At 53.9% G+C, this 22,350-nt stretch overlaps 2 protein-coding genes and 1 non-coding gene across 3 annotated transcripts in view; 2 read left to right on the forward strand and 1 right to left on the reverse strand.

Moving 5' to 3' along the window:
* The window catches only part of LOC148217360 (olfactory receptor 14A16-like), a 470,135-nt gene that overhangs the window by 429,853 nt on the left and 17,932 nt on the right, over positions 1 to 22,350 (reverse strand). The window lies entirely within an intron of this gene.
* LOC148217373 (small nucleolar RNA SNORD45) lies at positions 3,599 to 3,682 on the forward strand. The gene has a single exon (XR_015801081.1). It is a non-coding gene; the product is annotated as a small nucleolar RNA SNORD45 (small nucleolar RNA).
* Positions 21,131 to 22,063, forward strand: LOC148217374 (olfactory receptor 14J1-like). Its single transcript, XM_088158707.1, has one exon. It carries the CDS (start codon positions 21,131 to 21,133, stop codon positions 22,061 to 22,063), a length of 933 nt encoding a protein of 310 aa, XP_088014833.1.

Consider the following 22,350-nt stretch of genomic DNA (forward strand, 5'->3'; position numbering starts at 1 on the left):
TCTTGAGAGGTTTCTTCAACTCCCTCTCAGGGACTGATGTTCAGGGACTCAGCCCCAACCCCGAGAGGGTCATTAAAGTCCTTGTGCTGTGTCTGTGCTGCTGAGCTGGGCCGGGCTGCTGGCAAGGACAGAGCTGAAGAGAATGAGCCAATATTTCCAAAATATTATTTGGAGCTCCTTGGCAGCACCAAATGCACACAGGGGCTCATTTGGATCAAGCAAGTCCTGACAAACCATGGCTCTGCCTTGATTTCCCTCTGGTCTGGTGCAGTTCATTAGGAAGGTTTTCAACTCCAGATATGGAGAAATATTTCAAAGAGCTTCTTAGAAACACACATTCCTATTTTCAAGGGTGTATTTTATTACTGTTCTCTTCAGAGCAGAGGTGATTGCAGCATTCTGTGATTGATGTTGATGCAGGGTCTCTCCTCAGGAGGTCTGGCAAAGAGGAGTTTCCTTTCTTTGTCAGAGCCACTTCCGGGACTACAGCTCCCATGATGCTTCGCAGTTCCCATAGAGTGCTATTCCAGCCGTTACTTCATCTCCCATCATGCACCGCGCCCCACCGAGAGCCATTGTAGCTGCACCTACAACTCCCATGATGCTCCACGGCCGTATTAAACTGTATTATACCTGTGCCTGCAACTCCCATCATCCCTCGCGCTCCAGAGAGCCCCGTTAGAGCCCCCCAAGTGCCCGCACGGACCCTGAATGGCCCCAGATTCACCTCCCTGACCTCCAAGTGCCCTCCTGGATCCCCAAGAGCTCCCACAGGCCCTGAAGTGTCCATCACAATCTCTCAGTGCTCCTCCTAGTGCCCACTCAGGTCTCCCAAGTTTCTTCCAGACTCTAAAATTCTGTCTAAAATCCCTGCCTAGACTGAAAACTGCCTCAAATGTACCCCAGAAATGTCTCCATGAATCCCAAATGGGTACCTTTTATAAGGTCTGAGAAAATGATTAAAAAGATGACAATGGTACTAAAATAGGAGAAATAATCATAAAGCTGGAGAAATACTTAGCCAGTAGTGGTCAATTATTAATGAAGGGAATTGTGTTACTTAGAACCAATGACTAAAAAACTTTTTTGTTGCCAAAAATGTATGGATTTTTTTACATAAATAGAAAATTAAGGTGTAATAAATGTGATCCGTGCTAATTAAGTTGTAACTATATTAGCAAAATTGTATTTAGATCAATAGAAGACAATTGTTACAGAGTGAGGGGGGAGATGGGTGAGACAGGACACAGGACATCTTCCAGATGTTGGGAGTCGAAGAAAGAGGTTGGAAGAAAGTCAAACAAGAATAGTAGAAGGACGTAGGTCTGACAAGCAGCATCTAGAAATAGAAAGTTTTGACCTTGAAATGGGCCAAAATGGGATGATTCCAAGCATGGGACTCAATTAAAGTCTTGTTATGGAAAACATCTGCTCAGTCACACAGTGCACCTGCGCTACCTGCAGGTCACACCTCGGTCACTGATGAAGACGATGAGCCTTCATCGGAAATAAGACCCTCAAAAGGATGAGAGACCCCCTAACCCATTATAGAGCATGCACTGTACACACAGTGACGGAGATTTTAGGAATAGAAACTAGGAGGAGTTTTCTAGAAACTTCTGTAGCCTACAGTATATAAGTGGGATTGTTAGCCTGGATGCTTTGGTACGTGAGGAATGGGAGCCACTCCCTGTACCTCCGGTCAGTTTTGCTTCTGCTTTATACGAACCTCAATTATACTGAATTACTTACTGCCAAATTTTGTATATTCTCAAATATATGCACTTTGATTGTATTCATCTCCAATACTTTAATTGTCATCTCCAATACTTTGATTGTATTCCTTTTATTACTATTTAAAAATCTACTATTAAATTTAATCTTGTTGCTTGATAAATTGGAAAAATAGAACATCATTCATAACACCAGGTAAGCAGTGGTGGTCGAATAAACGTCCTTATCCCAATTCACAAACTCTCCGGAGACAGTCAGTCTCACAGATAACCGTCTGGTCCTTGTAGATAACCACCAGTGAAATCTGGAAGTCTGGTCCTTGGGATTGGCAGCACTGATCAAACAAAGGCAGGAAGGGCTATCGGGAAGACTGATATTGCAAGCTGGTAGTCCATGCAACTTACTTGGAAAACATAACATAGCATAATATAACAAGGTGATTTTAAACAGAACTATTTCATCATATCATTTCTTTTATCTAGTGTCCATGCTTCAGTTCAGAGCTTAGTATTCTGGTTTATACAAGCCCCAATGCTTTTGTGATTAACACGGATCTTTTATGGATGGTCCCAGGATGGAGGCAGAGGGGATGGAGCCGGCTGGGGTGGAGAAGGATGCCCCGAGAGTGGAGGGGGATGGGGATGGAGGCGGGGGAGATGAGGGTGGATCCAGGGCAAGGCGGGCACGGCCCGGGAGCGGATCCTGGCGGCGGCTCCTCCTCCCGGGGCAGCGCGGGCGGATGATCCTGGGGAGCGGCCGCGGGGTGCGGGACGGGACCGGGAGAACGGGGGGATAGCGGGGAACGGGGGGGATAGCGGGGAACGGGGGGGATAGCGGGGATTGGGGGGATAGCGGGGATTGGGGGGGATAGCGGGGAACGGGGGGATAGCGGGGATTGGGGGGATAGCGGGGAACGGGGGGGATAGCGGGGAACGGGGGGATAGCGGGGAACGGGGGGATAGCGGGGAACGGGGGGGATAGCGGGGAACGGGGGGATAGCGGGGATTGGGGGGATAGCGGGGATTGGGGGGGATAGCGGGGATTGGGGGGATAGCGGGGAACGGGGGGGATAGCGGGGAACGGGGGGGATAGCGGGGAACGGGGGGATAGCGGGGATTGGGGGGATAGCGGGGATTGGGGGGGATAGCGGGGAACGGGGGGGATAGCGGGGATAGGGGGGGATAGCGGGGAACGGGGGGATAGCGGGGAACGGGGGGGATAGCGGGGAACGGGGGGATAGCGGGGAACGGGGGGGATAGCGGGGATTGGGGGGATAGCGGGGATTGGGGGGGATAGCGGGGATTGGGGGGATAGCGGGGAACGGGGGGGATAGCGGGGAACGGGGGGGATAGCGGGGAACGGGGGGATAGCGGGGATTGGGGGGATAGCGGGGATTGGGGGGGATAGCGGGGAACGGGGGGGATAGCGGGGATAGGGGGGGATAGCGGGGAACGGGGGGATAGCGGGGAACGGGGGGGATAGCGGGGAACGGGGGGGATAGCGGGGATTGGGGGGGATAGCGGGGATTGGGGGGATAGCGGGGATTGGGGGGGATAGCGGGGAACGGGGGGATAGCGGGGAACGGGGGGATAGCGGGGATTGGGGGGATAGCGGGGAACGGGGGGATAGCGGGGATTGGGGGGGATAGCGGGGATTGGGGGGGGATAGCGGGGATTGGGGGGGATAGCGGGGAACGGGGGGATAGCGGGGATTGGGGGGATAGCGGGGATTGGGGGGGATAACGGGGATTGGGGGGGATAACGGGGATTGGGGGGATAGCGGGGAACGGGGGGGATCCTCTGTGTGGGTGCCGGTGCCGGGGCTGTGGAAGGAAGGGGAGGAGGAGGAGGAGGAGGCGCTGGCCGGCCCGGGATGAGCGCTGGCATGTATTATCTGAGGCGAGCTGATGTCTCTCACCGCTTTAGCTCTAGAATTACTCTGAGGCCCGGCCATCCCTCCCTCCCTCCCTCCGGCAGCGCAGCTTTTGCCCGCGGTGCCATCGAGTCCCCGGGCCGGGCTCTGAGCCCGGAGCTCTGCTCAGGCCGGCCCTAAAGCCGCAATGTTTTGTGCTTCCCGCAGGTGTGTGGTTAAAGCCGGGACATTCCAGGCCCGGTGTCTGATGCAGCGTTTTGGAGAGTGCCCAGAGCTGCAGGTGCCAGTGGCACAGGTGAGGTTTGGGGTGACCCAGGCGCTCCCAAGGCTTTGGATGTGCAGCCCCTGGGAAGGCTCCCTGGGCCTGTGCTGGGCTCCTGTCAGCTCCCCAGGCATGGGTTTGTGGGCAGGGAAAGGAAAGGAGCCAGGGCCTCGTGTTCATCTGGGTCCTTTTGTATCTAAAGTCCAGATTTGGCTTCTGCTGCTCTATTTTCTACTGCAATTTAAACATTCTGTTTTTAATAAAACTATTTCTGGTGTCGTTTTCGTGTCCCTGGAGACACAATGGTCATCGTGTGGGGAGGAGGGAGAGCTCAGGGAGGAGAAAGGATGGGGGAAAGGTGCTTGTAATTTTACTTCTCAATGTCCTCTGATTTTTTGGGCAATAACTTCAGGTCGTTCTCCTCCATGGAGTGTGTTTGGCCAGTGATCAGGGCGAGGTTTCTCCCCGTTCTTATCCCAGGGCAGGAGCCTTTCAGCGTGGGCTCTGTGCCACTGGGTGGCCTCGTGGTTTTCTGTCTCTTGTGATCGCTGTGTGCATCTCCAGGGAGGCAAACGAGGCCATGCTGAGCCTCGAGATGCAAAATGTTCCCATTTGCCAGGGAAATGTTCGTGTTGGCCAGGCTGGGAACATCTCAGCATGTCCAGGGCCGGTGAGGGATGGGGTCCAGCACTCCAAGTGACGCTGGGACCAGAACCACAAGGACCATTTGGAGCCACACTTGACCCTGGGGATGACCTTGACCTCAGCCTGACGCTGCTTCACCCCAGGACAGGAGAGCCACCATCAGCTTTTATTACCCACCCATAAAAGCTTCACCTTTGAACCTCCCCAAATCCCATCTGGGACCCCCCCAGGGGACCCCCCCAAACTCTGAGACCCCCCTCCAGCCCCCTCAGCCACGCTGTGGCCGCAGCTTCATCTCAGTGAAGGGGATGGAGACGTTGAAGCCTTTCCAGGGGAACCAGTGGATGCCCTGTGGGGGAGCTGGGGGGTCAGAACCCTTGGAGAGTTCCAGAGACCCCCATAGAGACCCCACAGACGCTCCCCAGATTCCTATGGGCACTCATGGACCCTTAGGGATCCCCATAGACACCCCAGAGACCACAGAGATCCCCACAGGCCCTACAGGACCACACAGGCCCTATAGATCCCACAGACCCTTTTTCCACAGGGCCCTATGGAACCCTATGGACTCCCACAGACCCCTATGGACCCTCAGAGAACCCCATGGACCCTCCCAAAGATTCCCTCATACACCCCCAGACCCCTCCATAGTCCTATAGCCCACCCTAGACCTCCCCTAGCCCCCATAAAATACCCAAAGCCCCTTGCAAAGACCCCCAGATCCCCTCCAGACTCCCCCAAATCTCCTCCAGACCCCACAAATACCCCCCATATTTCCCCATACCCCCTTAAATCCCCTCGAGACCCCCCGAAATCCCCCCCAGACCCCCCCAATCCCCCACCCCGTGCCCCCCCCCCCGGCCCAGGTGGGTACCTGGTGGTCCCGGGGGTCCCGTAGAGCCCGTTCAGGTTGGCACAGTGGCAGTTTCGGTACCACCAGGCTCCCCCGGAGGCCGCGGGGTGGGGGGGGTGGTGGGGGCGGCCCGAGGGGTCCCGAGGGTCCCGGGAGTCCCGGTCCCGTGTGGAGAAGGGGCTGCCCGAGTGGTAGGAGAGGGCATCTCCTGTGGGGGGACATGTCAGGGACCCCCAAACTCAGCAGGAGCCACCAAAACCCACCCGAAACCCCAATACCCCCAGGGACCCCAAAACCCACCAGAGTTTCTCAAAACCCACCAGGGACCCCAAAACCTACCAGGGACCCCACAGACCCCTGCCAACCAATGAACCCCAAACCCCCAAGGATCCCAAATCCCAGCAGGACCTCACAAAATTCCCCAACACCCCAGGGACCCCCAAACCCACCAGGGACTCCCAAAACAACCCAGGGACCCCCAAACCCACCAGGAACCACCAAAACTCAGCAGAAACCCCAAAATACCCCAAGGACCCCAAAACTTATCAGTCACCCCCAAATCCACCAGAAACCCCAAAACCACCAGGGACCCCCAGGGACCCCAACACCCACCAGCGACCCCACAGTCCTCTGCCATCCAGTGAACCCCCAAACCCCCCATGGATCCCAAATCCCATCAGGACTCCCAAAAATTCCACCCCAAACCCCCCCGGAACCCCCCCGGCCCCGGCGGTGCCGCTGAACGCTCCCACGCGGAGCCGGTACCGCTCCTGGGCGCTGCCCACGGCCAAGTCGCGATAGATCGCCAAGGCCGAGTCGCGACCGGCCCGCAGCTCCACGCGCAGCTCCGTGGGGGTCGCGGCCGTCGGCTCGTGCAGCGCCTCGTTCCCTGCACCCCAAAAATCCTCCGGTACCCCCAGGACTCCTGCGGGGTCCCCTCGAGATCCCCCGTCCCCCCCCAATGCTCTCCCTGAAATATTGGGGACCCCCAAACTGCTGGGGACCCCAAAAGTGCCCCATGAACTCCTGGAGACCCCCCAAATCCTTCCCGGACCCCAAAACCGGATCTGAATGTTTGGGGACCCCAGAAGTGTCCCCTGATCTCCTGGAGACCCCCCAAATCCTTCCCGGACCCCAAAACCAGATCTGAATATTTGGGGGGACCCCCCCTGGATCCTACGAGTTCCCCTCTCGGGCCCCTGGGGATCCCCCAAATTTTGGGGTCCCACCGAGCACCCCCTGCTGCCGCCCCAGGCTCTCCTCAAAGTTCCCCCAAACCCTGGCAGTGCCTCCCAGTCCCCCCAGATATTTTTATAGGTCCCCCCCAAAATCCCCAGGGCCCCCCAAAATCCCCAGGGCCCCCCAAAATCCCCAGGGCCCCCCCGGCCGAGCCAGAATTCGCCGCTGACGTTGCCGAAGCCGCGGGCGTACGAGTCCCACCCCCTCCAAAACCCCAAAACCCCTCCGATCCCCCAAACCCTAATTTCCATCCCATAAACCCTAGAGAACCCCTCCAGTCCCTCCCAGTGCCCCCCAGTCCCCTCCCAGTGCCTTTCCAGCACCCCTCAACCTCTCCAATGCCCTCCAACACCCCCTGCGGGACCCCCCCAATTACCCCAAACCCTCTCATTTCCCCCCCATAAACCCTGTAGAGCCCCCCACCCCCGCCCAGTATCCCAAAGTTCCCTCTCAGTGCCCCCCAGCACCCCTCAACCTCCCCAACACCCCCTGCAGGACCCCCAAGTGCCCCCAAACCCCCTCAGGACGCCCCAGTTGCCCCCAGACCCCCTAATTTCCCCCCCAAAACGCCATAAATCCTCCTCTAAACCCCTGTAGGACCCCCCAGCATTGCTCCCAGTGCTCCCAGTGCTCCCAGTCGCACCAGGCAGCCGCCGCCGTCCGTGTCCATGTCACAGAAGACGCGGAGGGGCCGGGCCGGTCCCCCCCGAGGAAGATGAGGGTGTCCCGGGAGGGTCCCGGCCCGTTCCGCTGCTCCTCGGCGCAGTCCCGGGGATGGGGGTGCGGGAGTGGGGCTGGGGGGAGCATTGGGGTCACCTCAGGCACCCCAAAAAGTTTCTGGGAATTCAGGGGTGACCCCTCCCCAAAATGACACAGGCACACCCCAATGCCTCCATACGAAATTTGGGGGTCTGGGTGACACCCCCAGGATCTGAGACCCCCCTAAGATGATCCAGGGGTGGAGCTGTCCCCCCAAAAGACACAGATCTCCCAAAAAAGCACCCAGGGGTACAGCTGTCCCCCCTCAAAGGACACAGACCCCCCAAAAAAGGGCCCCAAATAACCCCCAATGACTCCCTAAACCCCAAATAACCCCCAAATAATCCCCAATTAACCTCCAAAACCCCCGCAAATAACCCTAAATAACCCCAAATAACCCCTAAATACCCCCCACTTCCCCAAATAACCTTACCCCCATTTTTGGGGGTCCAGATGCCCCTCCCTCCCCCATATCTCCCCCCACTCACGAGTGTCAAAGGAGGCCTCCAGGGGGGCACTTTTGGGGTGTCCCCCTCGGCCCCACAGCCGCACCCCATAGCGCCCCGCGGGCTCCAGCCCCCAGAGCTGCTGCGATGTCGCCTCGGGGGGCAGCCACAGGGTCTGGGGGGGCACGGGGGGTTTTGGGGTACCCGAATGGGGACAGCGGGGTCCCCAGGGGGGGTATTGGGGTCTCAAAGGCGTTATTGGGGTCCCCCAAAGCTGTATTGGGGTGCCATTACCAAAGGAGGGTAATGGGATACCCCGAGGTGTTATTGGGGTTCCCAGGGGGTATTGGGGTCCCCCAGAGCTGTATTGGGGTTCCCAGAGGGTCACTGGGGTCCCCCAAGGAGATATTGGGGTGCCATTACCAAAGGAGGGTAATGGGATACCCCGAGGTGTTACTGGGGTCCCAAGCAGATATTGGGGGACACCCGGGGGGTTTTAGGTTCCTTTTGGGGGGTCGTTACCTGCTGGGGCCCCCCGGGGGGGCCGTACTCCAGCTCGTAGCCATCGGGGGGGCGCGGGGGGGGTCCCCAGTGCAGCCGGGCACTGCGGGGTCACAGCGAGCCCACCCACAGGGTCCCTGGGCCACCTGGGGAAGGACACACTGCTGACATCTACAGCAGCCCCAAATCCCCTTCTGATACCCCAAAAACCACTGTGGTCACCCCAAACCCCCCACCCCCACACCCCAAACCCTCCCATGGGCCCCCCAGCCCTGCCCTCACACTGTGCCCGATGGACATGGCCCAACTCCCCCAAATTTTCCCCCAAAGACCCCCCCAGTCACCCTCAGCCCCCAGTTTCCCCCAATGCCTGCCAGACCTGTTTCCTCCAGGACCTCCCAGTCCCCCGAGTTCTTCCCAGTTTCCCCCAGTCCTCTCCAGTCCCCAACTCCACCCCAATTCCCCCCGACTCAGTTTCCCCTCATTCTCCAATTTCCCCCCATTCCCAGTTCACCTCGATCTCCACCAGTCCCTTCAGTCCCCAGTTCCCTCCAGTTCCTCCCAGTTACCCCCAGGCCTCAGAGCCCTCAGTTGCCATCAGTTCACCCCAGTCTCCTGTTTCCCCCAGTTCTCCAAACCTCCCAGTTATCCCCAGTTCCTCCAGTTCCCCCAGTCCCCAGTTCCCTCCAGTTCCTCACAGGCCCAGTTCCCCCAGTTTCCCAAACCCCCCAGTTGTCCCAAGTTGTCCCCAATTCCTCCAGTTCCCCCAGTTCTCCTGCCAGTTGCTCCCAGTGCTACATTGCCCCTAATCTCCAGTTTCCTCCAGTCCTCTGGCTACCCCCAGCTCCCAGTTTTGCCCAGTTCTCCCAAGTACCCTCAGCCCCAGTTGCTCCCAGTCCCCCTCTAATCCCACTGTTCTCCCTGGTCCCTGAGCTGTCCCAATCCCCCTAAAACTGTTCCCAGTCACCCCAATAACGAATCCCTCATATTCCTCCAGTTTCCACAAGTCCCTCCCAGTTCACCCCCAGTACCCCCCAAATCCTCCCCAGTGCCCAGTTTCCCCCAGTCTTTGCCAGTCCTCAGCTCCACCCCAGTTTGCCCCAGTTTGCCCCAGTTCCACGCAGTTTCACCCAGGCCCCACATGACCCCAGACCCCATTTCCAACCTGTCCCCCTTAGCTTTTCCCAGTTCCTCCCAGTCCCCAGGTGATCAGAGTCCCTCCAGGAGTTACACTCCCCCAAATCTCCACTCCCCTCCAATCCCTGCTCTCACTTTCCCCTGAATCCCCAAGTCCTCAGTGCCCTCCGAGCTGCCCCTGGGCCCCACTCCCCGCCCTGTCCCCACTCCACCTCCATTCCCAGAGGGGTCCTGGGGGAATCCCCGCAGCCCCTCACCAGTGGTGGCCTCACTGGAGACGTGGTCGCTCCTTTTGCCTCCCCTCAGCCCATAGAGGTGGAAGCGGTACCGGCGGGACGGGGACAGCCCCGGCACCGTCACCGAGCGGGACTCGCCATCGATGGGCAGGGCCTGGGGCTGGCCCTGGGCATCCCGGTACTGCAGCACAAAGGAGTCAAAGGAGCCCTCAGGGATGTTCCACTGCAGCTGCACAGAGTTGGGGCTGGCACTGGAGACCTTCAGCTCTCCCAGCACTGCCTGTGTCAAGGGGGCCTCAGATGGAGGGGCCTCAGTTTGGGGATGTGCAGTTTGGAGAACGTCAGCTCTGGGGGCCTCAGTTGAGGTGTCCATTGAGGGTGAGGGCAGATCCTCGGGGTCGGCTGCAGCAACAACAGAGAGGGGACACTGACGGGTGTGGGCATTGGTATGTCCATCCATTTGTCCATCCATCATCCACCCAACTATCCATTATCCATCATGCACCATCTCCTCCCAGTCCCTTCTCACCATTCCCTCCTCACCCATCACTGAGCACCCAATGACCCCAGCCCATCCAATCAACCACTGACTCTTCCATGGACTTACTGACCAGCATCTGCCATCATCCACCATCTTCATCATCATCATAATCAACATTATCCATCATCCTGATTTCTCCAATATCCACCATCATCCATCCATCCATCCATCCATCCATCCATCCATCCATCCATCCATCCATCATCCATCATCCAGCCATGCATTCATCCATCATTCATTCATCTGTCCATCCATCATCCATCCATCCATCATCCATCTATCCATCATCCATCCATCCATCATCCATCATCCATCCATCCATCCATCCATCCATCCATCCATCCATCCATCCGTCCATCCATCATCCATCATCCCTCCATGCATTCATCCATCATTCATTCATCCATCCATCCATCCATCCATCCATCCATCCATCCATCATCCATCCATCCACACTTTCATCTCCTGGATCATTCATTCCAGTATCCATCATCCACAATCCCTTAGTCCAAACACATGGCTTTCAATGTGGCTTTTCCTACAACTGATTCATCAGCTTCTCCCTTTATTGGATCATTGAACAATCAAGTGATTGGATCTGTCAAAACACCTGCCCCAACACTCATCATCATCATCGTCATCATCATCATTCATCCATCCTCCATCCATTATTCTTCCATCCTTTACCCATCCTTTTTCCTTCAGCCAGTCCTTAAATTCATTCTCCAACCCCCTTAATTGCCCTCACCTCCCAAGCCTCACCCCAACACCCTTACCCTTACCCAGGACACAAACCAGCCACAGGTTCAACCACACGTGCTCCCATCTGGCCACCTGTGTATTCATCAACAATCCATCCAAGGCACCCAGGAGCCCCTCATCCACTGATCCATCACCCCTCCATCCTCATCATCCAACACCCATTTGCCATCACTCCTACCCTGAGCTCCTTCCAATTCCTAAACTCTGGGATGGGGGGGACCATAGCAGGGATGATGGATGATGGCTGATGGATGATGGATGAGATGGATGATGAATGATGGATGATGGATGATGGATGATGGATGATGGCTGATGGCTGATGAATGATGGATGATGGATGATGGATGATGGATGATGGATGATGGATGATGGATGAGTTGGATGATGGCTGATGACTGATCGCTGATGGCTGATGAGTGATGGCTGATGAGTGATGGCTGATGACTGATGAATGATGGATGATGGATGATGGATCATGGATGTTGGATGATGGATGATGGGTGATGGATGATGGATGATGGATGATGGGTGATGGGTGATGGATGATGGGTGATGGATGATGGATGATGGATGATGGATGATGGATGATGGGTGATGGGTGATGGATGTTAGATGGATGATGAAGGGATGATGGATGCTGATGATGGAGGATGACAGAGTCACTGTGTCATTAGAAGGGTCAATGATTGATGTGATGGTGCCAGTGTCAGGGTTTACTCAACCCAGGTGCTAATGGGATGGTGGAAAGGTGCTATTGGTGCAACCATGAAATGTGGGGAAGTATGGATGGAGCTGGAATGGAGAGAGGATCAAAATGTGATGGAGACAGGATATGTGGATGGAGGGAAGGAAGGAAGGAAGGAAGGAAGGAAGGAAGGAAGGAAGGAAGGAAGGAAGGAAGGAAGGAAGGAAGGAAGGAAGGAAGGAAGGAAGGAAGGAAGGAAGGAAGGAAGGAAGGAAGGAAGGAAGGAAGGAAGGAAGGAAGGAAGGAAGGAAGGAAGGAAGGACAGTTGGGTGTCCAGAAGGAGATGGCCCCGGCACCGTCACCGAGCGGGACTCGCCATCGATGGGCAGGGCCTGGGGCTGGCCCTGGGCATCCCGGTACTGCAGCACAAAGGAGTCAAAGGAGCCCTTGGGGACGCTCCACTGCAGCCCCAGAGAGCCTGGGGTGATGCTGGAGACCCTCAGCTCCTCCAGCACCAGCTGTGCCGGAGCGGCCTCAGATGGGGGGTGGGCTCTGTTTTGGGGTCTTCTGAGGGCCAGGGCAGCTCGTCTGGCATGGCTGCAGCTGTGATGGAGAGGGAATAGTGATGGGCCTGGGCAACTGCTTGTCCATCAACAAGTCCATCTATCATCCACCCAATCACCCATCCATCCGTCATCTACCCATCCATCCATCCATCATCCATCCACCCATCCAATCCATATCCATCCATTCCTTCAATCATGTGTCTTTCCATGAAACTTTTGGTTCAACTGCATCTTTTACTTCTCCATCCATTGGATCATCCAACCATCAAATGACTGATCTGATCCTCAAAACCACCGATAAACTGCCCCAAACCCATCATCCATCCATCCATCCATCCATCCATCCTCCATCCATCCATCCTCCATCCACTGTCCATCCACTGCCATTCCATTGTCCATCCATCATCCATTGTTCATCCATCTTCCATCACCCATCATCATCATCCATCCATCTGTCTTGGGGTGACTGTATGATGCCTGTATCCCCAAATCGTCTGTTCTGTTGGTGTTGAATATTAAATTCTGCAACTTTAAGACTGGTTCCAGGAGTGAAGGGGGGAAAGAAGAAGTGCAGAGTTTGTTATCAGCACTGGCTCCCCCACATTCCTGCTCACAGACTGTGTTGTCTGCAGTGGACAGAGAGAGAGAGAGCTCTCCTTTGCTCTTGGTTAGTTTTTTGGCTAGCTGAGGCAGAGAAACTCACCGGATTGGTTTTTTTTTTCCTTTTTATTTTTTCCTGGAACTGTTTGAACCTGCTCTGGACTGAAAACCCAGAAGAGCACCGGGAGCTCACACCTGTGGCCCACCAGGCCTGGCCTGGGCATTCCCCAGCACAGGAGGGACTGAGAACACTGAGTGAGCTGGGCAGCCACGGAAAGAACTCTTCTAAATCTGCCATCTCCTCGGAACGGCGAGAGGTTTTGCTGTTTGATATTGTTCATTGTTGTGCTGGGAGGTGTGTTGCCTGTTGAATAAACAGTTTTCTTTTTTTCTACTTCTCTCCAATTTTTTTTTCCATTTTCCTAGAGGGACCTCATTTAGAGGTTTCCTCCCAGATTTGTACTAAACCAGGACAGGGAGAAATGAAACAAAATTTTGGGCTTTTTCCCACCAAAATTTGGGACTTTTCAGCCCTGAAATTGGCACTTTTAACCCAAAACTTTTTGGACATCAGGTCTACACATTACAATGAATTGAGGTTTTCTTGGAAGTCTTTAAAATCAATGGAGATTTTTAGGGACACCAGGTCTAGCCAAATAAATGCAACAGGGATTTAGGGACACCAGGTCTACCCTACTGAAGTGAAAAAGGGTTTTGGAACACCAAGTCTATCCATTACAGTCAATGGGCATTTTGCAGAAATTTGGGGCTAAAATGGGGAAATTTGGGTACATTTGAGGGAAATATTGGGCTGAATTCTGGGAATTTCTGCTTAAGGATTGCAGTGCTGACACTCTGGAAGTCTTGGATAAATTCCTGGAAACCAATCCGGAATCCCTGATCCAATACCTGTGGCCTGGGGTGGAGCTGTTGCCTCCATATAAGCCAAAAAATCTGTTTTCAGCCCAAAGTGTGGGAATTCTGAGTCTAAAAGTGGGATTTTTACCCCAAGAATTTTGAGACATCGGGTTTACACACTGGAATCAATGGGGATTTAAGGACACCAGGTCTACCGATTCAACCCAGCAGAGCCACCACCTTCCACTTTAGGCAAGGAGGGACTGGAAAATTTTGGGAATGCCGTGAAATTGTGGGAATTTTTCCTGTGAATCCCTCACCTGCCTTCAGCCTTTCAGGGGGCAGCATCCCAGCCTCGCCCTTCCCAGAGCTCCTGGCAGGCACCAGCAGACGGTGGTGCCAGATGGAGACGTTGGAGATGGCACAGCTCAGCAGGGCTCTGGCAAAGGTCAGCTTGGCCTCGGGGTCCTGCCTGGCTGCCAGCTCCCACTGGTGTTCCCAGGCCAGGACTGGGAGGGCACCAGTATAAACCAGTAAGCACTGGGAGCCACCCTCGAGCTCCTGAGGCCTGTGGCAGCAGCTCCCAGTATAAACCAGTAAGGGTAAATGCACCTGCTCTCAGTGCAATCTAGAGACTCTCAGTGTGGTCTGGGGGCTCCCAGGTTTATACTGGGAGGGCACCAGTATAAACCAGTAATGCCTCATGCACACAAACCCAGTCTCAGTGCAATCTCGAGGCTCCCAGTGCAGTCTCAGTGCTCCCAGGATTATACTGGTTGATCCCCAGGACCACATCCCAATCTAAACCAGTATAACCCAGTATAAACCAGTGACCCCCAGGACCACATCTGTAGAAGTCGGTGCGGAGTTTCCCTCATTTGCCTCACGACCATTGCAAGAAGACCCCGAGGCCCCCCACCCAATTGTGGCCTGGCCAAGGTGGATGCTTGCCAAGGGACTGTGTGCAGGTGCTCGCTGTGCTCCATGGTACACTGCTCTCGAGCAGGCACTAGCTGGAGCAGCAGGTTCTGTACACCTGTTTATTGCAGCAACCCTCACAATGGTCCATCAATCTCCCCACTCCTTGGCCAGAGGCCACTTGCTTTGGAGAAGGACTATAAAAGAGTGGCCCTCTGGGGAAGACTCCTGAGATCTCCCCACGGATGAAGACTCATCTCTTGGCTGGCCCGTGAGGACGCCCGTCTCGTCTGTTGGTAGCTCTTTTCCTATTCCCCTCTTTTTCTCTCTATGCTTTGTTTCCTGTATCTTCCCCTCTATTGCAACTGAGTTGTTGGCATTCAATAAAAATGCTTTGCTGTGAATAAACTGATTTTGTCCCCCACTGTTTGCCTTTTTGCACCTCTGAGATCAAACGAACCATCATGACCCCCGCCCTGTATTAACAGTGGATCGTGACAACATCCCAGTATAACCCAGTGCAACCCAGCAACCCCCAGCACCCAATCCCAGTAAAAAACAGTTCAACCCAGTAACCCCAGTAACTCCAAGCACTTCCAGTACCCCATCCCAGTATAAGCCAGTGCAACCCAGTATAACTCACAGTTGGCCACCAGGTCCTCCTGGCCAGCAGGGGGCGCTTACACACCCCCATTCCTTCTCCCAGTTCAACCCAGTAACCTCCAGCATCCCATCCCAGTATGATCAAATGTAAACCAGTACAACCAGTACACACAGTGCCAGGTAGTCCTGGTCAGCAGGGGATGCTCACACACCCTCTCCCAGTTTAATCCAGTGCAACTCAGTGACCCCTGCCCCGTCCCAGCAAATCCTGGACCCCATCCCAGCACAAACCAGTACAAACCAATACAAACCAGTACAAACCACTCACAGTTGTGGGGATCAGCTGCCAAGAGGCACTCACACAGCACCAGGTCCTCCTGGCCAGCGGGGGCCACCATGGTGCAGCCCAGCACCCAGCCCCTCCCCATAGGATTTGGGATTCACCCCCAGGCACTGCTCCATGAACAAAAGCTCCAACGGCACCCTGAAACCTGTATAAACCAGTATAAACCAGTACAGACCAGAATGGACCAGTATAAGTTATAAAAAACAGTGAAAAACAGTAAAAATCAGTGTAAGGCAAACCAGTATAGACTATTATAGGCCATTACAGACCAGTGCTACCAGTATAAACCAGTGTTGACTGCTACAAACCAGTAGAAGTAGTGAAAACCAGTAAAAAACAGTGTAATGCAAAGCAGTAGAGACCAGTAAAAAGCAATATGGACCAGTAAAAAGCAGTATTGACCAGTACAAACCAGTATAAGTGGTAAAAACCAGTACAAAGCAGTGAAAACCAGCATAAACCAGTGAAAAATAAGGCAAACCAGTATAGGCCAGTGTAGCCCAACATAAACCAGTATGAACCAGTACAAACCAGCAAAACCATTAAAACCAAGAACAACCAGTAAAAACCAGTATAAATCAATAAAAATCAGTATAAGGCAAACCAGTATAGACCAGGATAGCCCCACATAAAGCAGTAAAAACCAGTATAGACCAGTATGGGCCAGAACAGACCAGTCAGGGCTCTCCCACTCCCTCCCAGTCCCTCTTTAACCCTTCCCAGTGCCCTCCCAGTATAAACCAGTATAAACAGTTATAAACCAGTATAAACCAGTAACCACAGACTCCCTTTTAACCCTTTTTTACCCCATCTAGACCCCTCCCAGTGCCCTCCAGTCCCAACCAGTGCCCTTCCGGCCCCTCCCAGTCAAAAGCAGTATAAACCAGTACAAACCAATATAAACCAGTACACACCAGTCCCCTCCCAGTGCTCCCAGTGCTCGTCTCTGCAGGCTCAAGCAGGTGACCACGTCGGGATTGGCCGCCAGGACTGACCCTGTGAGGGACAGCACCTGGGTGGGCAGCGCCCCCTGCTAGCCAAGTCAATCCCAGTATAAACCAGTATGAACCAGTATAGACCAGTATGAACCAGTATAAATCAGTAAATCCCAGTTTCTTCCCAGTAACTTCCAGTTCCAATAAGAGATAACACCTGGGCATGAGGTGCTCCCTGCTGGTCAGGTAACTCCCAATTCAAACCAGTATAAACCAATATGAACCAGTATAGGCCCAGTAAATCCCAGTGCCCTCCCAACCCCTTCCCAATCCATCCCAGTATATCCCAATAACCCTCCCATGGACTTCTCAGTTCATCCCAGTAACTCCCACTGACCTCCCAGTATGGCCCAGTCACCCTCCCAGTTCAAACCAGTAACTCCCAGTTCAAACCAGTTCCCTCCCATTAACCCCCCAGTTCAAACCAGTGACTCTCCAGTATAAACCAGTAAAGCCCAGTGACCTCCCAGTATAAACCTGTATAAATCAGTGACCTCCCAGTCCCCCCAATCTCCTCCCAGTTTGTCCCAGTCCATCTCAATCCCTCCCAGTACACACTAGTCCCAAAACAGCTAAAAACCAGTATAAACCAGTACAAACCAGTATAAGCCACTACAAAAATCACCCTTCAACCCAGAGTTCTCCCTCTTCTTAACCCTTGAATCCCATCCCAGTTCCTCCCAATCCCCCCAGTCCCCTTCCAGTACAAACCAGTACCCCCAGTAAGGTGTCCATGGCCTCCCAGTACTGCCTCAGTTTCTCCTCCCGCTGCCGGTGCAGGGCTGGTTCCATGAGTTTCCATTCCATCAGGATGATCTCCTGCATTCCATGAGGCCCTGCAGTGTCACTGGGGAGCCTTTGTTCCGTGTGTTCCCATTGTGACACAATGGTCTCCAGCGCTCTGTGAGGCTGAGCCCTGAAACTGTGGACACTTGGTTCCATGAGATTCCCTGTTGTCACTGCCAGGAGAATCCACAAACACCAGAGGTTTATGTCCAAAAGGGAGACAGAGCAGTCCTTCAACTTTATTTGAATAAAGGGAGAGAGTTCACCAGGGCACAATCCCCTGGGGTTTTGTCTCTCCAGGTTTCAGAGGGCGCAGCCTCCTTTTATCCTGAACTCCCGGCTGCACGTTGCCCTCTTCCTTTCCCCACTGGCCGAGGCAATAGGAAGGTAAAGCCTTCCTGAACATCCTGCCCCATAACCCCCTTGAACCTGGCATTTCCCCCCAAAGTTCAGGAGTTCAGCCTTGTGCAGAGCCTTGTCTGTGTCAGGAGCCAAGCTGGCTGGGCCCGGTAACAAACCTGCTGCCCAAAGTCAGTAGAAATGTTACGACCCATTTCAAACACCTTAACACCCATCCCTGCACCCACCAAATGATTTGTAAAGACATGAGCACACATCTTTCCTCTCACATTGATGGTTCCTGTGCTGGTGACAGTCTGTTAAACCCAGCCTTCAGCCTGAGCTCTCTGCTGTTGTAGTTCCATGCACAGAGGTTGTTGTCTCTCAGCCCTTCCATGGGCAGGCCGGTGTTCAGCCATCTCCAGGACAGCAGGGCCCCAGCCCACGTCACTGTGCCCTGGGAAGACAGAAAGCATCACTCCAAATGTCCTCCTCCTCACCCCTGCCAGTGGGGTTTGCTACTGGGTGCTACAGGGAAAAGGAGACCCCTGTGACACTGCGGGGCCCCACGGAACCAAGAGTCCATTGTGAGACACCTGGGCCACGTGGAGCCAAGGAACCATTGTGACACTGGGGAAACTCATGGGACCAAGGGGCCACTGTGACATTGTGGGGCCTCATGGAACCTGTGAGCCATTGTGACACTGCACGGCCTTGTGGAACCAAGGAGACCACGGTGACACTGTGGGGCCACATGGAACCAAGAGTCCATTGTGACACTCTGGAACTACAGAGACCATTGTTGAGGATATGGAAAGCAAAGGAACCAAAAGTCCATGTGACAATTCAGAACCTCACAGAACCAAGACTGCATGGTGGCACAGCAAGGCCTCGTAGAACCAAAAAGTCCAAAGGTCTCAAACAGTTCTTGCATGGTTCTGCCTTGGGAAATGGGAACTTCAATGGTGGAATCTTGGGCTGGCACACACTAATCAAAGGTGTCTGTTTTCAATGAGGAAATTCAGGAGTTTTATATTGAAAAAAAAAAGGAAAACCATCTCTTTTCCTAAGTGCAGGCAGTTCTCCAAGCTAAGCAGGTCCCAGGTGAGTGAGAAGAGACAGGATAGGGTTGGGGAATGTGGAGCAAGGTTGTCCACACGGGGTCAGACCTCAAGGCACAGCTTCTGTGAGCAGGCCAGACCTCCTGAGGAGAGACCCTGCATCAATATCAATCACAGAATTCTGCAATCACCTCTGCTCTAAAGAGAACAGTAATAAAATACATCAATTGAAATAGGAACGGATATGTCTAAGAAGCTCTTTGACATAATTCTCCATAACTGGAGTTGAAAACCTTCTCCTGAACTGCACCAGACCAGAGGGCAATCAAGGCAGATCCATGGTTTGTCAGGACTTGATTGATCCCAGTCATGCCTGTGGTGCATTTGAGGCTGAGCCCTTGAACCTCTGGGCTTGAGAGGAGATTGCACAAACCCTTCCAAGAATCAAAGTCAAAAGGGAAGCCCAAAGTGTCTTCAGATATTAATGGGTCCATTCCCAACACAGGCTCCTCACGGATTGCTTAGAGGAGAGAATGGGAGGCCATGATTGCCAAAAACCTTTCAGGGAGTCGGAGAAGAAAGGAAAAAGGAAAGTACTTTAAAAAACTGAACTACCCTGAAGCATTAATGATCCCCAATCAGTGTTTTAACTGATAAAGGCTGTCAAGAGCCTAATTAAAGCAGATAATTGGAGGCCATTATTGCACAAAGCTCTCAGAGACTCCAAGGCAAAAGCAAAACCCAAAGTGCTCTGAAAAACCTGCAGTCCCTGGGAGCATGAAGGAGCCCCCCAGGGCCATTCCTGACCAAGGCTCCCCAGGGACTCGTCCCAGCAGATCCCTGAGGCCACTGGGATGTGGGGGGATGCTGAGGGCAGGACAAGGGGTGCCAGTGGCCAGCCTTGCTGGGGCTGTGCCAGGAGGCCCCAGTGGCTCAGGACAAGGTGTCTCCTCCCAGCCCTTGGTGGCACAGACCCTGCTGTGCCCCAGGCCACCAAGACTTGGCTTCTCTTTGTCCCCACCTGTCATCTCTGCCTCCAATTTCCTGCTCTCACTGGAACCTGGGGACACTTTCTCAGTTGTGTCACTTAGTGGGACCCATTAAAACTTCAAGAAACTTTGGATTTTGATTCTGACTTGGAGTTCTTCAGCAGTTTCTTCATCTCCCTCTCAGGGACTGATGTTCAGGGCCTCAGCACAAACCCCAAGAGGGTCATTAAAGTCCTTGTGCTATGTCTGTACTGATGAGCTGGGCTGGGCTCCTGGCACAGAAGGAGATCCTGGCAACCAAGAAGAGACTCAAAAACACATTTCTCTTCATGAGCAGCTCTTCTCCCAGCCCAGCAGGGCTGGGGCACTGCCTGCAGCCACCCCAGGCACAGCACAGAGGCACAGAGAGCTTCAATCAGTCAGGGCTGGGAAGATGCTCAGAAGGGACTGGGGCAGAATCACTCCCAGCCCTTGACACAGGAAGCCTCTGGCTGCAGGACAATGCAGCTGCAGCTCCTGCAGTCATCTCCTAAAGCTGCAACATCCCAATGCCTGCAGACTGTGTGAGTACATTCTGTGATGATCTCTTGTGTAGAGCAGCCAGGGGTGCCCAGGGCTGTGGTGCAGAGCAGGGTCCTGCAGCCCAGGGTGCTGTGCTGGGGCAGGGACTCTGCTGCCTGCCAGGGACAGCTCTCAGCCAGCCCTGGGAGCTGCTCCCAGCACTGGGGGACAAGGTCTGGGTGGAAGGAGACAGCTGGTAAGGCTTGGAAGTGTTCTCCTTGTGTGGTGAGGATGCTGCATTGTTCAGGACTACTGCTCACAGCATGACATTTAAATCTAGAACATTTCCAAACAGATTATGCAGGGAGCACAGAGAGGCAGGGGCTGCATAAAAAGGAAAATCGTAATTTTATAATCTACTGCTCTGTCTTGCGTAGATAGGAAATTGCATATAGATATTAATCTCTCAGTTCAGGTTGGGAAAAATATAATTTTTTTTTTTCTCGGATCTTAATAAAGAAGGCAGAGACAGAAATCAGCAGAACGTCCCTCACAGGCAGCATCAAAGTCACTTTTCCAGCCTCCTCAATGTTGCTGTGATATTGCCATCAGAGCCTACAGAGTCAGAGCTGACCCTGGGCAGTGCCCTGTGCTCGGAGGGGTGTGCAGGGAAGAGCTGAGCCCCCAGGGCTGGGCTGGGCTCTGGCAGCACTGGCAAGGCCCAGCCCTGGGCACAGGGAAGCAGCTGCTGGCAGGGACAGCTCCAGGCAGCAGAGCCCTGGGCAGGCAGAGGGGGGAAAGTGCCACCAAGCTGGGCTGGGATATTTCAAGTCCTCTCCAAACTGAACTATTCCATGATTACTTTTCTTACAGATCCCCATGCCAAGACACAGGAAATGTCCAACAGCAGCTCCATCAGCCACTTCCTCCTGCTGCCATTGGCAGACACGCGGCAGCTGCAGCTCCTGCACTTCTGCCTCTTCCTGGCCATCTCCCTGGCTGCCCTCCTGGCCAACGGCCTCATCATCAGCGCCGTAGCCTGCGGCCACCACCTGCACACCCCCATGTTCTTCTTCCTGCTCAACCTGGCCCTCAGCGACCTGGGCTCCATCTGCACCACTGTCCCCAAAGCCATGCACAATTCCCTCTGGGACACCAGAAACATCTCCTATGCTGGATGTGCTGCACAGGTTTTTTTTTTTGTGTTCTTCATGTCAGCAGAGTTGTATCTCCTGACCATCATGTGCTATGATCGCTACGTGTCCATCTGCAAACCCCTGCACTACGGGACCCTCCTGGGCAGCAGAGCTTGTGCCCACATGGCAGCAGCTGCCTGGGCCAGTGCCTTTCTCAATGCTCTGCTTCTCACAGCCAATACATTTTCCCTGTCCCTGTGCCATGGCAATGCCCTGGGCCAGTTCTTCTGTGAAATCCCACCCATCCTCAAACTCTCCTGTTCTGAATCCTATTTCAGGGAACTTTGGCTTATTGCAGTTAGTGCCTCTTCATCTTTGTGTTGTTTTTTGTTCATTGTTTTCTCCTATGTGCAGATCTTCAGGGCTGTGCTGAGGATCCCCTCTGAGCAGGGAAGGCACAAAGCCTTTTCCACCTGCCTCCCTCACCTGGCTGTGCTCTCTCTATTTGTCAGCACTGCAGTGTTTGCCTACCTGAAGCCCCCCTCCATCTCCTCCCCATCCCTGGATCTGGCCCTGTCAGTTCTGTACTCAGTGGTGCCTCCAGCCCTGAACCCTCTCATCTACAGCCTGAGGAACCAGGAGCTCAAGGATGCCCTGAGAAAATTGATAAATTTATATTTTCTGAAGCATTAAACTTTTGTGCTGCATAATCTTCTGAATGTAACTTTCTAATAGCTCACTTTTTTTTATTTTCCTATATTTGTCTGTTTTTTATACGGTATCTTTTTCTATTGTTTTAATATTTCTTACAAAATACTGTAGTGTTACTCTTTCCATTTCTTCATGACTATCTACCTTTCTTTTGAAACACAAAGACATGCAAGAGGTCTTTCAGCTGTGCATTTAAATAAAAACAAATGCCTGCCCTGCCCTGTGTGTTCAGGATCCTTCCTGAGCCCTTCTCTGTCTCTGCAGGGCAG

This window comes from Sturnus vulgaris, unplaced genomic scaffold (genome assembly GCF_052056855.1).
Source record: "Sturnus vulgaris isolate bStuVul1 unplaced genomic scaffold, bStuVul1.hap1 Scaffold_85, whole genome shotgun sequence".
NCBI classification, from domain to species: Eukaryota; Metazoa; Chordata; class Aves; order Passeriformes; family Sturnidae; genus Sturnus; species Sturnus vulgaris.

Bases quoted from the DNA above. Each gene is read 5' to 3' on its own strand.
- LOC148217374 (XM_088158707.1), top strand. From the start codon at position 21,131: ATGTCCAACAGCAGCTCCATCAGCCACTTCCTCCTGCTGCCATTGGCA.